This window comes from Fringilla coelebs (assembly GCF_963513975.1).
Source record: "Fringilla coelebs genome assembly, chromosome: Z".
In the NCBI taxonomy this organism is placed as follows: domain Eukaryota; kingdom Metazoa; phylum Chordata; class Aves; order Passeriformes; family Fringillidae; genus Fringilla; species Fringilla coelebs.
This window is the reverse complement of record NC_140031.1, coordinates 47493023-47509310: the sequence shown is the minus strand read 5'-3', so window position 1 is coordinate 47509310 and position 16288 is coordinate 47493023. Positions and strand designations below refer to the sequence as shown.

The following is a 16288-nucleotide window of genomic DNA, read 5'->3' as shown; positions in this document are numbered from 1 at the left end:
GACTGAAATTCTTTGGAATCTCAGGAATAGGAAATGTCTTGACTCTTTCTTTTTTCTCTGAATATTTTTGCTACACACAATTTTAATGCTTTGGTAAAACATTATTTAACCACACATATTTTTCTGCACTCAAACTACTTCGGACTGATTTTTTCTTGTTCCACAATGTTGTATCTTAAATGGAGGGAATTTGTTGGACTATGGGAACAAGATTTTTGTTATTTTCAGTGAAAAGGCAAAGGTCTCAGAACTGCTTTCTTTGTTTCTGAAAGCTTGTATACTTAAGCATGGTTTAAATTACCTATTGTATGAATTTTATATCAGCTTATGATGTAGTTTATAAAACAAAACATTTCAAGAGACAAAATATTTCTTTATTTGCACTTCTGAGTAATGCAGTTACTAAAGCTGAATTTTGTACTACTATTCCAGCAAAGAAGCAACAAAGCCTTTTACTCAAGAGTCATTCTTCTTCCTATTTTCATAAATGAAAATGGAATTGTGACTTTTGTAGATGGCAGGAGGAGTGCCCATTTTCTATGTGTCTCAGTACACAAATCATTCACTCATTTGTCCACTTTTTGTGGTGAGGTGTGTTGCCATTTTAGAAGATTTAAATACATTTTCCTGAATCAAAACCTAGAGTTGTTATATCTTACATATATGCAATTTGAAAGTATATAGATTACTTTGATAAATACTTGAAACAATGCTTTCAAAATACATCACAGAAGACAAATTTGTTAGAAATGTTAAATGGTGCAGATACTTTAATTACATTAGAGCAGTGGTGTTCCATGGTTTCAGGTTAGTGTCCTGCAGCATCTTTTCATTAAAAATGGCCAACATTTGTTAAAGGATTAATGAAACTGAAATCTAATTAACAAAATAATTTGTGAAATTTTGCAAGTGGCTTTTGAATGATGAACAATTTTTGTACCATCTGGAATTAAATTCAGACACAATTAGCAAATTCTCTCTCTTCCAAGTCTCAGATTTTAAACTAACTTGCTCAGTTTGTGAACTAGAGATCTTAATATTTTCTCAGCCTTTCATCCAAATTAAGAATGACAGTATTGTTAATGTGAGCCTCTCCTGAAACTTTTTGGGGTTTTGAAATATTTTCAATCTTTCATCTTTTTAACAGCTACTGTTAAGGAACTTCATCCGGATGAAGCATTGTATCATGGCACTCGTTACTGCTGTCTGCTATATTAGCAGTTGTTTTGACTGGGATTCTCCACCAAGAAGTCTAGCTGCTTTTTTGGTATGATCTTCTTTATACTATTTTTAATCATCCCAGTGTGTTTGTGTTATAGACTGAGAGACAATACTGTGTAGATTGGTGGTTTCTTTTTTATTTATTTAGAAGTTTGCATTACAATAATATCATAAGTCATGTTTATTCAGTATTTTTAAAAAGTAATTAAGTTTAAAATGTCACACAAACAAGATAGAGGGACTTTTTAAAAATTATAATTGTATTATTATAGTAAAAAAGTAATTGATTATATAAGTTGCAGGCATGTGATGCAAATCAAAATAGAGTCAGTGAACTATGGATAATATGTTTTAAGCTTCTCACAAATTATGTCCATTAAATTTTGTTTGATCTCCTTGCATATTGAATAATGACTCTCAAAGTATTTTTGATTACTAATTATTCAAAGGTCGTGATAAAAAAAATCCACCAAAATAAAACAAACCCAACTTTAAAACCATAAATGCAAACAGATTTAGTACCTTTTAGGCAGCAAGCTATGGTCATAGCTTTTAGTGAATCCACTTTTAAGTGGATTTGTTTCAGCTATTTAAACAAAATTGCTGTTCCTTCAGGAATATTATCTTTGTTAGTATTAACCTTATTTTTCTGTTACATTTTAATAATTCCAAGCACAATTGTAGATTGCATTTTGTTACCCAGATAAATTCTCTTTATTTTTAAAATCATAAGACCTACAAACAAGACCATTGTGTTTTCATTAGAGAGTAGAAATGTATGCATGGACATACTTTCTGGAATTTCTAAGTTTTTTAAATTGGCTGAGAGATACTGAGATTAGTAGCCACTCCACTATGATTATGAAGGGTTTTGGTATAACTTTGAATAATTGTAGACATCATCTGGTGACAGTACTTTTTCCTTGGGTGTCTGAAGGTCAGGTGCCTCAAATTTGAAGAAATCAAACCAGGCATTGGTAGCTGGCTGTGCAGTAAAATGTGGTAGTTGGGTCTGTCACTAAGTCACGCTGTTTTGCAGAAAGTTTCTCCTTGTTAAACCCTTGGTTGCCATGTTCATTGGGAGTACAGGATATATATGTGCTATTCAAAGAGCCAGCGAGTTGTACTTTTGCCTATGTCTGTAGTAATGGCACTGTGTGGAAGGATAAAATATGCTTGGTACTGTTTGCTATAGAAAGGTCATCTATCATTTCGGTTAAAAGTTATCAACGTTTCATAGGAAAATGCAGGTTTCAACATGAAACTCAAATGTTCATATTGCTATTACTGCTTCAGTTAGTAAGTATTCATCACTCTAAGTCAGATTTTAATATGGATATGGAACACTCAGCTGTTACCAGTGGAAGAAAGGAGAATGGAAAGACATCCTATTATTTGGGCAATTTTTTTTTTCATGGCACACTGCTGTGCCCATGAATGTAATGGTTTTGCTGTTAAAATGTAATTGTTTCTACTAATAATAATAATAATAAGTAGTAGTAGTAGTAGTAGTATGTAAAACAGAATTTAAGTAGGGAGGTCAATAATCAGTATATATTATTATTATAGTTACAGTGTCTTGCAGTAGAAACATTTTCCTGGTTATATTTTTAGAGATATGTTCCTATTTTTTATACCTATTTATATAGAGAGACATATATATATATTTAAAAATCTGATTTTCTTACAGTATTTTCTGGTTTTCTTACAGTATTTTCTGGTTTTCTTACAGTATTTTTTTTGCTTATGTAGGTGTTGCAGTAAATTTTTATGATTATATCAGTGCTGTGATTGTACAGATGTATTCCAGTTCTACATCCAAAATGCATCCTGTGCTTTTTGACCTGATATTATCTTCTCCAAGGATCAAATCATTCCTCTGTCAGACAAAAGAAGTCTTTGCTGGCCAAATCAAATATATGTGAATTTTTATCATGATTATAAGCTTTGGGTTTAGATGGTTTCTGGACTTTCACAGCCTGTTGAAATCTCGAGAGTGATTCACTTGCTTGTGTTGTGATGAATTATATTTGCACTAAGGTTACGTTTGAATTTAATAGAGTGTATAAAATAAATGTATTTATATGTTTCATTTTTCTCTTCACTATTATACAAATTATAATCTCCTTGTGAAGTTATTTTCTAGAGGCTAGAAAATCTCACATTGAAATGTCAGTTCCAGAAAGGAGATGAGAAGCAGGCTGTTCTGGGAGTATTCAGCTCTTTAGCTAGACTAAGAAAACATATGAGAAGTAAAGCTTTAAACTAACCATTTCTTCTATCCTGTTGGATTTGAAAATATACTGTGGTGAGTGCATCCTGATACAGAGTTACAGTCATTTCCCCTAGGTTGCATATGTAAGGTTGATTTTGTGTATGTCCCAATGCCCCACGTTCTTGGCCTTACAATTATGGATACTTTTTTACTGTGTGACTTTTCTTTCTGATGGGGATATGGGGACCATAGGTGAAGAAATTCTGGCAGAATAGCTCAGTTTTCAAAAATGTAATTTCTAAGATTGATCAGGAAAGGACAACTTCTCTTGGAAACCTACAGAAAACTTTGTATAATGTGTTAACTATAACAAGTTACAGTTATGTGCTTCATATGCCTTGTGCACTCTTCACTGCAATTCTTTTTAAAGTCATTCTCCTTGGAGAGGCTCACTGTTAGTCACCAAGGGTAACAATGTTCATTGAAAGGGCTTGCTTATTATTTACACTCCTGAGCTTATGTGTCTCAAACTTTTACATTATTTGGGACATTTTAGGTATAAAAATGCTATATGGAAGTTTTAGGTTGATTCTTTCCAAAATCTGTCCAAAGGCAACAGGTCAATGACCAATGTTGCCTGTGCTGTTCATAGACATATAGAAACTTCAAGTTACGTTTTCAATGTTCTAGATTATGCATTTCCTCAACTAAACGTTATTTTACCTGTTTCTATTAAACTTGATAAGCTCATCACATTCACTGGGAATTTTGTCTGAATAACTGAGAGTTTTCACTCCATTTCTTTTTTTTATGCTTTGGTAATTCGCAGCAGAAGAAAAAAAAAATATATTAAGCTGTCATGCTGATACAACTGTGATGTATTAATAGCTGTTATTTTTCAGATACTTAAAGATATTAATAAATAGCTCATGAACCATAGGTTTATCTGGCCAGCATATGACTTTATCTTAGAGGAATTAGAAAATTCTATATTCTCTCCTGCTTTTTTGTATTTATTTCCTGTTAAATAAAGGAAGTGCATAGCAACAACATTGAGTTAATATTTGAGTTCCAGAACAGCTTTATTATATCACATGTCTAGGCTGATCAAGAATGTGTTATGTTATGCTTTTTAAGACCTAAATACAGTGGGAAAAAATAGAATATGTAGAGAATGTTTCCTATAAAAATTACATATTTTTTCTCTGTTTAAAACAGACCTTTGCAGTATTTAGCATTTTTTTTTTTTATTACTATTTGGTAATTAATATGGTACATTTCAGGAGGAAGAACTTCCATAAAGTATGCAAAAGTGGATGTTTTTTCTTCAAATTAATCCACTGTGGGCACTGAAATGTCTGCTAAGTTTGGCCTAATTTCCATCAGCTTCTTAACCAGACATTTCTGTTCTTATAGATATCAGTGGGTGCAACATGAGGGGGAAAAGGTGTGTATTTTTTTTTTTCTGATACTAGCAATTCTCACTGTAATGAACAGAAAAATAATTGGACAATGGGGCTATCAGTAAAAGGACACACTTCAGTGTGAATCAGTTAATTATTTTATGGGAAAAACTTTAATCTTGAAATGGGATTGTAAATAATTTGTGCTACCATCTCTACATTCAGAATTCTTTTAACCATTTCAGTCATTATACAGTAGTACTGCTGTGTTTAACATTAACATTTGATACACATTTAATTTCTGTACTGCTCCGTGGTCCTTAGGGAGCTTTGCTCTAGTGCTACAGGAGAGAGACAAAGTATTGATCAGTTAACATTTCAGCTATGTATGTTGCAAAATTAATGAAAATGCCAGACAAAAATGTCAGAGTGCACAAAAAGTTAAAATTTAAATTTGTAGTTTAATGAAAAGTTTAAGATGCGCATTATCAAAAATATTCCCTTTAAAGTATTTTTCATAACTGAGTAACTAAAGAGAACCATGTATTTTACTTAGAAGTACACTCAACGTGGACTGTGAGGGAAAATATAATCTTCAAAGTGTTTGGTATCCCAGAATGGCCTCAGTTAGGTACTTAATTGGCTAATTGAACATTTAGCTGTTACTCGTAAAATAAACTTATTTCGTTTCTCACTTGGAAGCAGAGTGCCCTCACGTGATGAACATACATGTTAGCCTCAAATTAAAGCTTCTTATGAGCACATTCTTCTATTCCTATTCTTATTCCTTTCATTCATTCTATACATGTACATGCACACACAGAGAAGATACTTTTCTTTCTTTTTCAGCCGCTCAAATATTGATAAAATGACTCTCCTGCATCCAAGTCATTTGTCAGGTCTACCTCACCTTCACTTTGTCTTCTAACATTACAGAATTCATGTGTGAAAATGACATAATAGTGTCCCTAGCTTTTGATTAAGTGTTAGTTCTCTTGCACGTACGCTATTTAGTTCTGGAGGTGTCACATTAATTAATTGAATAGGAAACAGGATTTAAAAGAACTGGTTCCTAGAAGGATATGAGACAGAAAGCAATTTCATCAATTTACTGAGCTTTTCCTCAGTAAAAAGGGAAACAATCACTACTGTGTATTTTGGAAGCAATGTCACTCAAAGAAGAAAAACAAAGGTTATGTTTCCAGAGGGATTTGATATGATACCATCAAGGGTTGGAATGCATTTGTTGTAATTATTACATATTTTCCTTATTTTTTGACACTGTAATTGTAAAAGAATCAGAATTTCACATATATTAAAAAACTTGTAGATGTTCCCATCATGGATACCATTATTGAGGATACAACCTTCAAAAGGCTTTTTTTTGCTAAACCTGGGTGAAATGTATCGTCAAATTATCCTTGCCATCTCTTGTCTAGAATTTGAAATTTGAATAAGTGCTGGTTAGGTAGTTGGAAACGCTTTTCTTATCTCCCCAAAAAAAGCCTTTCCAAAAATTGTTGTTGCTGTCAAAACTGCCTGTTCTCAAAAGAGAGATTTGCAGAGGTAAAGTGACATGGCAATGGCAAGGCCAGGAACAAGATTAATTTCTGATGCTTGTTACACACATGTGTAAGAGTCTTTTTGTCATCTGTATCTGCACCAACAGGTTAGAAAAATAAGTGGACCAGACTGCTGTGGGATTTGGTGGGGTTTTTTTTCCAACATAAAGCAGACAAAAAGAAAAATGGTCTAAGTTCTGTTTCCTCTCCTCCTAATTTTCTATATATCATCAGAATTAATGTTGGGTCTCTTCAAAATTACAGTGGAATTTAAGCTTTTTACAACACTTAGCTATACTTTGTGCTAGGCTTTAGAAGGTGGAATATGAAAGAAAAAAATAACAGAAAAAAAACCCCAGGTATATAGGACCAAAGAGATCCATTAGCTATTAATACTGAAAGAACATACCAGCACCAGCTATGATAAAATTACACCTCTTAACTATAAAAAATGAGTAATGATACTGGAGTAGAAAAACTGGTGTCATCAGTCCACATCTTTTGTTTTGCAAATTGAGTGTTTGCCAATCTGATATAAAGAAAGACTTGGGAATATTTGCATATATAAAAGCCTCTTTAAGTTTTTGGGTTTTTTTTTAAATAAAAAGTCACTTTCATTTTACTTTCTTCACAGAGTGACTGCACACTTGCTAAACCAGTTTAAAAGTGAGATTTATTGCCCAAGAACAGACCTGTGCCATTTTCAGTAATGTAGAAGCATCCTGTGTGCTGTCTAGCTACTGTCCCAGAAGAGTATGTGTCTGTCTTAGGTTCTCTGTCATTTCTGCCATCACCATCCAGGTGGCTGGGGTGCCCACCCAAGGGTGTCTAAAATGGCACTAGCTCTACCTTTAAGCACTTTAATTGCTCCCATAGGTGTTTATTTTATGTGCATATATATTTTAGTAGCTAACTAGATGCTGTTCTGAGTTTCTTCATAATCTTGAGGCATTAAATCTCAAAAACTATGCCGTGTGGGGAATTACTTTCCTTATTTTGTGTTTTATCAAATAGGAATACACAGCGGCATGAAACATTGGTATTCCATGTCTTAGACTTTTCCTTCAATATTATACCATTTTTCCCATGTATTCTCCTTTGAAAGCTGACAGTATTCTGAAAGTATTTAACTACCAAATCTTTTTGAATGCTATAAGAACTTGATACACCAAGAAGTTTGATGGTGAAAATGTAGTTGATGAAAAATTGTGTAAGTTGACAAAAACTATTTACTCTCCTGTGTTTAGGATTTCCTAAAAAGTTCTTAAAGCAAGCTTAGCTTTCCTGTTAGGAGAGTGATGCGACTAGAAATCTGGGCAGCCAGTTAGTGTGAGTTGCAGTCTTACTGGGCAATAGGTTTCTGATAACCCAAGGGATGTACAAGGCAGTCCCCCACTCTGTGGTGTAACTGGGCAGAGTTGCAAAGTGGACCATTGGGCCCCCAGAGAGGGCTTGCATTGCATCACCGATTCTTACTTGCACTCTCCTCTTAAGTGCATAAAACAGTACTGAATGAAACACTTTGCACTTGAAGGAATTCAGACATCATTAACACTGAATTAGGATAATTACTAAGTAGCTTGGGTGTTCAAAGGTAGTTGTGTACCCTATCATCCTCAGGTTTCCTGAGGTGCTATTTCACAGTTATCTCAGAAGATCTTGGCCATTTAAACTTCCATGACTTAGATACTGCACATGATTGAGTTGTAAGATATCTTTTTCATCATCTTTTAATGATAAGTATTATGAGAACCAACACATTATAAACACACTTTACAGAGTGTTTTACTGCCTTTTTATTTTAGTAGGAATGGGTATTATAAGGTTGGTTTTGAAGTGAGAGAACTGTAGGACACTGATTTCTCAGTAGTTAACGTAATGTTATGGTTTTGCCAAAAGTTGCAATGTAGTAACAAAAGAAGCAGATATGTTGTGTTTTGGTAAGGAAAGCTTAAGTTAGGTAAATCAGACAGAGAGGCAATTGTTTCAAATCTTTTGAAAATACAGTGTGCAAAAGGCTTAGAAAGGACAGAAATTAAATTCGGAAATTAAACTACCAGTTTCTTCCTATTGCTCCTTAAGGAATCTTCAGTGTACTTATCTCTGTAGAGTAGTTGTTTCTTTAGTAGGTGTGTAGGTGGTAGATGATGACATGAGTGTCTCAGCGGAAGAATTAAGGAAAAAAACAGTTCTTTTCAATGTGCTGGATTTTGCTGGAGTGAAAACACTTTAGACCATTTTGTAACATTTCAGATATGCATAAGAAATATATTTATATTGCTTATATTGTTTAACTCACAATTTCATAATTTCAGTTTTGGTAGCTGAATGAGAAATCCAGGCTGTTAACATTAAAAAAGCCTTAGAGCATATGTTGTGTCTACTAGTGCCACATAATGCTATATGACTAACAGTAATTGCTTTTATTGATGATGTAAGTAAAGCCTTTAAAAAAAAAAACAAACAAACCTAAGTAACCATTGCAAAACTTACATGTGAAGTTTTTGTCTCTTCCTAAAGGAGGAGTGTGTGCCACACCAAGCTTTATTCTATGTTTTTAGCAACAGAGAGATGCTGCATGCTTCCCATTCCATAAATGTATGGTTTGGACCTGGAACGTGTTTGAAAACTTGTTTCATTCTTGTAAATCTCTGGTGGGTGGTGATGCTGTTTGTCGTGATGATGATACCCCACATGTGAGGTGGACTTGCAATGCAAGAAGCTTTGTTTCCAGTGGAACTCCACTGAGATATGTAGGGAAGTCCTGTGAAAGCAGTGGTCCTTTACAATTGTTTTTTGTCAGAGATAGGGAAATTTCCTTGTGACAGAGTGTGAAAAAGCTGTAGCACTAGAACTTGTCCCTTACTTGGGATAACGAGTCTGTGTACTGAGCAGATGGTTTTAATGTCAAGGGGACAAATCTCTGAAGGGCGCTGTTGCAGAAAAACGCTTATGAAGTTTACAAAGGGTGGATATTTTTACTTTTCTTCTAAATTACGTATGAGTTATACAGCAGTTTATTAGCATAATTATTGTGTAGTTTCAGTCAAGGTTAATGAAGTTTCCACTCAGGTTGTTTTCCATCCCTGATAAATTAAGGAAGCATTTTTTAAAAAAAAAGTGCTTTCCTGAACTACTTTTCTATGTGCTTTTCTCCTATCCCTCCCAAGGCAGCACCTAAAGATCTTGGTGACAAGGGTGAATCATGCAGATTGGTATCCATACAGAATGTTTTCTAAAATTTCTCAGTTAAAGACCAAATTTGTGGTTGCAGTTTTATGAAGAAAATACTCTTCTAACTTTAGCCACATCACTGGTAAGGCCTGCATGTTTTCAATGGCCTATCTTGCATAGTAACTTCTTGTACTGGTCATGGCAATATAAAAAGGAGCAAAAACTGCCTCAGAGACCATTTTAGTTAAGTGTCAATGCAAGAAACAGTGTCATCTAGATAGTTTTTAAATATGTGGAACAGTTAACAGTGTGGACAGAATGTTAAATTTTTACCAAGTACACTTAAGTGATTTAACTTCTGCAGGAAAAGAATTTCAGTTGACCTTGAAGTAAAAAGCCTGTAAATGTCATAACCATTTGTTTGATGAAAGCAGGGGGTTTTTTTGGTTGGTTTTTTTTTTTTAGCTTATTTACTCTTAGAAAGAAAAAAAAAAAACCAAAAAAAAGATGTTCATACATGCAATCTGTTTAATACTTTGCAATAACCAAGGAGACATAATTTAAAAAGTATTTTTATTTTGGATTCAGTGGCAGATTGTATTTATTCCAGGGTAAGTATTAACACTTACCAGTAGAAATAACTAATGCTGTGACTCCAATTGTTACTGAAGAGAGAAAAAAAATTAATAGTTGTAAGCCAAATGGCTGCCACTGATGTTGAATAGACTGTATGGCAGATCTGTGAGTTTGTACATTTTAATGAAAAAGATATACACTATTACTGTTCCTCTGAAGTTACAAGAAACCAACTGCTTTCCAGGTGTGCAAGTATTCCATGGGGAATCCACTGATTTTCAAAAATAAACCAATTGACATAATTTAGTCTTATTTATTTGGGATTGATCACTACTCTCACACCTGTTACTAGCACTGCAGAGTTATCCGTTAAAACTGGTATTATGTAATTGGAACTTCTGGTATTTCCTTGTGTTTTTCCTCAGTTTTTAAGTGCTTGTGTCTGTTTAGCTTTTCTCGTTCTGTTTCTTCCTGATGCTCATTTAGAAGTCAGAGAAAAAATCTCTTCCTTATCTCAGACCAGAAGGCACAGGTGCATGCATTTCAATCTTTATTTTCCAATGACAAATCCTTCATTTTCCAGGAAAAGTGTGTTTTTTAAAATTAAAACCAGCTGATTCCTTTGAGAATGGATAATTAATACTGTAAGGGATACCAATAATGTTTATTAAAGCATGTTTTCCTTTAAAAAGAAAGACTGAGTAATTTTTGCTTTGTATACAGTATTTTGCTTTGTATACAGTATACTTTGTATACAGTTGCTCTTTTGTCTTGAAGAAGAAATAATACCAGCAGATAATGTATTCCTTTAACATGAGTTAAATTTAAAGTTAGGTTTTTTAATATTTGCCACCATATTAATTACTACTTGCTTAAAGCTTTGTTAGCAGAGGGATTCTGAGTTAATAAACACATCATAGCATTAGTATATAAAACACAGTATACTTTTCCCAAGACAATGATTACCAGCATAACACCACATTAACAGCACTTAATGCTTGTTCCTTAAATGTGCTTGATTTTCATCTCTTGGAAATAGTATCATAATATTGCAGCAAGTAAACATGGAAATGTATTGGAGTGATTTATTTTACAGTAGAGGTAACTAACGCCTTGTTTGAGCTTTGTTTCTGTATTATATCACTTCATAGCACTGCAGCTTCACATCAGCCTGAATAGGGATTTTAATCCTGAATATTAACCTCCTTAAACACAACTCCAGTGAAACACATTAAAAAGAAGTTATTTCTTCATCACAGTCTATTAGCTGAAACATTTGGAAAATAACTGCAGTGTGTTGGTAGGTCTTTATAATGTATTTTCACATTCAAGAATTGCTTTGGCTGTGGTTTATGGAGTTTTAACATTTCTGCTTTGCTCCAAGTGGGCTTCAGATTTTTATTAGCCACTTTGATTTCATCCGTATGAGCAAGATACATCTCTATAAATTACTGATTCACTGGAGCATGTTTCTTTGCTTCAGAATTGAGAGCTCCCTCAGCCCCATCCAATAGATGGTGGGCCAGTCTGGAGTTACCTGCCAGAGCCTGGGCTGCCCACCCAGGTTAGGTACTCCTCTGCCTCTCCACTGCAGCACCTGCATACCTGCAAACTGAGACATGCCCCATTCAGCCCTGCAAGAACAGCTCTATTGTTGCCTTTTCTAAGGGAGAATTATTCCAGCTCTACTTCTGAATTAAAAGCAGGGCTGTTATTACTCAAGGGATGTTAGGCCTCACTGCTTTTTTGAGAAAACAAATTTGCTGTAACTTCATCTGTAATTTGGTAGCACTTGGGTGCAAATAGAGGCTACATTGTATAGAATGGGAGGCAGAAAGTAAGGGTTTGTTAAAGCCATAAAATGGTTGGGTAACCATTGTATATCCAAGAGCAGCTGTATCAAAGCCATAGGTTAAGTTAAAAAAAAGAAAGGGAGAAAAAAGAAACCAACTCAAACCACACACAATAAACAACAACCAAAAAACCAAACCAAACCAAAAAAACAAACAACAAAACCCCAACCCCCCCCCCAAAAAAAACCCAAACAAAAGAACCCAACAACAACAAAAACCAATCAAACAACAACAAAAAACACCCTACCAAACCTCAAGAAAATGCATTCATTACAGCTTTACCATAAACCATCTATTTTGAACCCACTTCAAAAAACATAGTGTTAAAGAATTAATATTTCTGTCTATATGGACAATATAGTAAAATTACACATTTCCCAGAAGTTAATGTACATTTTCCTTGACCAACACCCTACTCAGAGAATAGTCATGGTAGAGGCTACTCTACTCTTTTTCTGCAAGTTTTTGGTTTGGTTTAGTTTTGCTTTCTATGTAAATGTAGCAGAGCTGTGCTGTTCTCTAGTGCCAGCTTCTTGAAAAATATGATGTCAAAATGCTTAAATACAGTTTCCCTTTTGTTGGTTGATTCTTGAATGTCAGAATTTCATAGGAAGAAATAATACTGCTTAAAACCTTAGTCCTGTATCCATAGCCATTGCAAATGATGCTGTTGAGGCCAATCCAAATCAGTCAAGTATTTTATTCCATCAAAGTTCATTTTTACAACTGCATGCTTGTTCACTGCCTTACATCTTGATTAGGCAGCAAATTTGCTAACTCTCTCTTTTCGTCTTTTTTTTTAATATGAAAAAACCCCAGTTTGGTGTTAGGAGTTTGATCTTGCTGATTAGCAAAGTTAAAGTTAAGAACTTAATGTGCTTTCTAATCATCTGGCAGCTGTCATTAGTGAGTGACAATGCAGCTAATCCCCCCTTCCTCCCCACCCTGACACACAAGCCTATTCCTCCATTCTCCCCAAAGCAGCGGCAGCCACCTCCGGGCACACTCTCGGCTGAAGCTGGGAGCAGGGAGTATGTATCTGACCTGGGATTTGAACCTGGGAAACTCTGGTTAGTATGCTTCATTGTCTCCGGATCACTGCGCTCACCCTTCTGCTCCTTTACTTACAATGTCTAATATGTCTGATTTGAATTACATTATTTTAATTAAATCATTCCACTGTTTCTCACAGTACAAGACAGTTAAGAGCTGTTACTGGCAGTGTTATGATTCAGGTGTCCCCTCTTGATTCGACCAAAGTTAGTAAGCCAAAGATTAGTGTGGATTCTGGCATAGGCAGAGCAAAAGGTGTATGTGAAAAGAGAGTCAGCACTTAAACTAGAACTGAGAGATACAGCAGTTACTTTCATAAGCACCAGAAGCATTCCTGCTGGTATTTTTTCTCTCAGCATTGTGCCACAAGCAATGGGTTCACTGTTCGCAGGGAAGGCAAAAGGCTGAGAAAGGGGGTTTTGGTTTCTGGATGAAAATAAAGTTCATCTTGGTTTATCTCTGATTTGAACAGTCCTGTCATTTACCAGTCAGAGACTGTAAGAAATGCTCAGCTGCATCACCAGACAGAGTTTTTCATAGGTAACTCCTCAACATTGATGACACTGCACTGTGGTACTCTGAAGCTTGTATTTATTTTATTTTCTGCAGACATTAATTCTTTCTCACATTGTTTCTTTTAAAAATTGAAAAGTCTGTCTCCCTCAAAATGCAGAGAAGAAAGTAAATCCAAAACTGAAGAATTTCTAATGCAGGAGGAGTCTTTTAAAATAGAGCCTGTTCTCTAAAATGTGATTATTGACTAATTAAATTCTGTTGCCTACCTGGCAATGACAAATGCGGCACTTTTCTGAGACCACTTTAAGATCTGGCTGGTAGAACCAGCAACCCTGATACCTCTGAAGTACAAGACTATCTGCTTGCTCTGTGATGTGTCTTATTTCTGCTGAATTTTGATTTTTAGAATTGATAGTCAAATATAAAATATATATTGGTTAAAAAATAACAGATTCTTTCTGTGTCACTTTCAGTGTTGACTTGTATGATGGGCTGCAGTTTTTTAAGTTGATGCAGTTTAAAAATAATTTTAACTTTCCTAACATGAAAGAAGTGAGATACTGAATTTGCAAACAAAAGCTTTGTTGGTTTATGAAAAGTAATTAATCTTTTTGCATTACTGTAGCATTCTATCCCAGATAATTTTTCATAATTGGTAATTTGTGAGTCATATATGTTATCTATTATTTTATAGGACTCTGAATAGTGAATGATGTCAGAGGTCATCAAACATTCATAAAGAAAATTATTTTATTTTACTTTTTCAGTTTTGATCAATTTTCTGAAGAACTCTGTGAACATTTCAGGGAAAAGTTCCAAAGAAAAAAATAATAGCCCTTTTCCTGGAAGGAGCTTCATGCAAATTCTGTTACAGCAATTCAAAGAAGAAATCAATTTTAGGACTACAGCAGGGTATAAATGTTTAGTTAAGTCAGTTATGATTTATCTAATCACGGTTGGGTTTTAAAAGTTGGAAATGTTTGTATTGCATATACATGCAGCAAAATCAAGAATATTTGCATGCAACTGAATAATATTGAATTTTTCCCTATCAGAAATATTTTTGCAGTAATCCACAAGCCATTCTTTTCCTGTCATCAAGAAACCAGGAGTGTTTATAGATATCTGCTATCCCCACTCTTTGGAAGAATTTAATATTGGCTGCAGGTCAAGAAAATCTAACAAGGGAGAAAAAATATCTTTGCATCTAAAATAATAGCACCAAAATGGCGTTACATTTTGATGCATTGGTTTGTCACAGGAAAGTTATTAATAGAAGGATATGGGCATATCATTGAAAATTTAGTTACCATAATGAGAAATCTAGTAGGAACTTTTCTCTTTACTGCTATTTCTCCAGCTACCCATGAACATTACCACTAACTACTCGCAAACTTTCTGATTGAAAACTGGGAGAATACAATAGCATATTAATAAATTCAACTAGCAGCAAAGGCAACCTGAACTAATTTACAGACAACTATATAGGAGACATTAAGTATTTTAAAATGAGTTAAATTTTAATTTCACAGTAAAGTTATTATGAACATGCTGCCATTTGTGTGATTCTCTCTTGAACAGTCGCTTCAATGTACTCTGAAGAGTTTAATTATGAGATATTTATATTAAAAAATTATTTAGTATTATCCTCATAAATAAAATAGAATTGAGCTTATTTAATTGTGATGTAATTATATTGTATGTAGAATAATGTATATGTAGAATTACAGTAATGTAAACTTTTTTTTTACTTAATTTCTAAAAATTAGGAATAGGAATAGCTGATGGGTTTTGATCACACCATTCTTGAAATTTCATCTGAAAATCATGAATAACTGGATATTTTGCATGATAATTTGAATCTAAAATTAGTAACAGTATAAATAGGATTTTGTCCTTAAAAGAGATTTTAGTGGCTTAAGAACAAAGCAAAATACATGTGTTGTTGCTGAACAATCTTTTTGTCATTCTATGGCATAAATCCATACCATTGGTTCTTCTTTGAGGTTATTTTTTATATATTTTTAAGCGTATATTGTGGTTTATTTCTCTGGAATAGTGTATTTAGACAAGTTGGAATTAGCTCCTAATGTATCCTAATTATTTCAGAAAAGTCCTTTAATCTAGATTATCTGTTCATCTGAGACAGTAAACTAAAGCACTTTTTCAGCTCATCAGATAATTGACTCTGAATGTTGCAATTATTTGATACAAATAAAAATTTATGTGGACATTTGTTCCCTAAAAGGAATTCAGGAATTGGACAAATGGACAGAAAAGAAAATCTCATTTTAAAATTCATGCTTTCATAGCACGGTAGGGATTCTAAAATTTATGTAATTGTACTTGTGAACGGGTGCTGTCTTTTTGTCACTATAGATATGAAAAATACATCCTCTAAATACAGAACTGCTGAATTATACATTTGAAAGAAAAAATATTCTCAATTACTACTCTATTATATAATACAAAATGCATTTAATACTATTTATCTTTTTATTTTCTATTTTTGTACTACTTTTGAAACTGTTCCCCCCTCAAAAATGGAAAAGAAAAAAGGATGCCAGAATTTTTTTGAAAGGCAGAATATATTAGTTTTCAATTGCATGGCTTGCCTTAGTCTTAGCTGAATGCTGCTACTGCTGTTATTACATGTTGGATGTATACTGCAGTAGCATGTATAGGGGGGTGGGCACACCTTTGTTCCTAAAAGTT

General features: G+C 33.9%; 1 protein-coding gene across 1 annotated transcript in view; it reads left to right on the top strand.

Annotated features, from left to right (window-relative positions):
* Window positions 1-16288, top strand: part of MCTP1 (multiple C2 and transmembrane domain containing 1) — a gene marked incomplete at its 3' end in the record, with an annotated part of 214444 nt that overhangs the window by 119118 nt on the left and 79038 nt on the right. The window contains exon 15 of the mRNA XM_084224913.1: window positions 1148-1267. Coding sequence (XP_084081039.1) covers window positions 1148-1267 — 120 coding nt within the window. The remainder of the gene's footprint in view (window positions 1-1147; window positions 1268-16288) is intronic.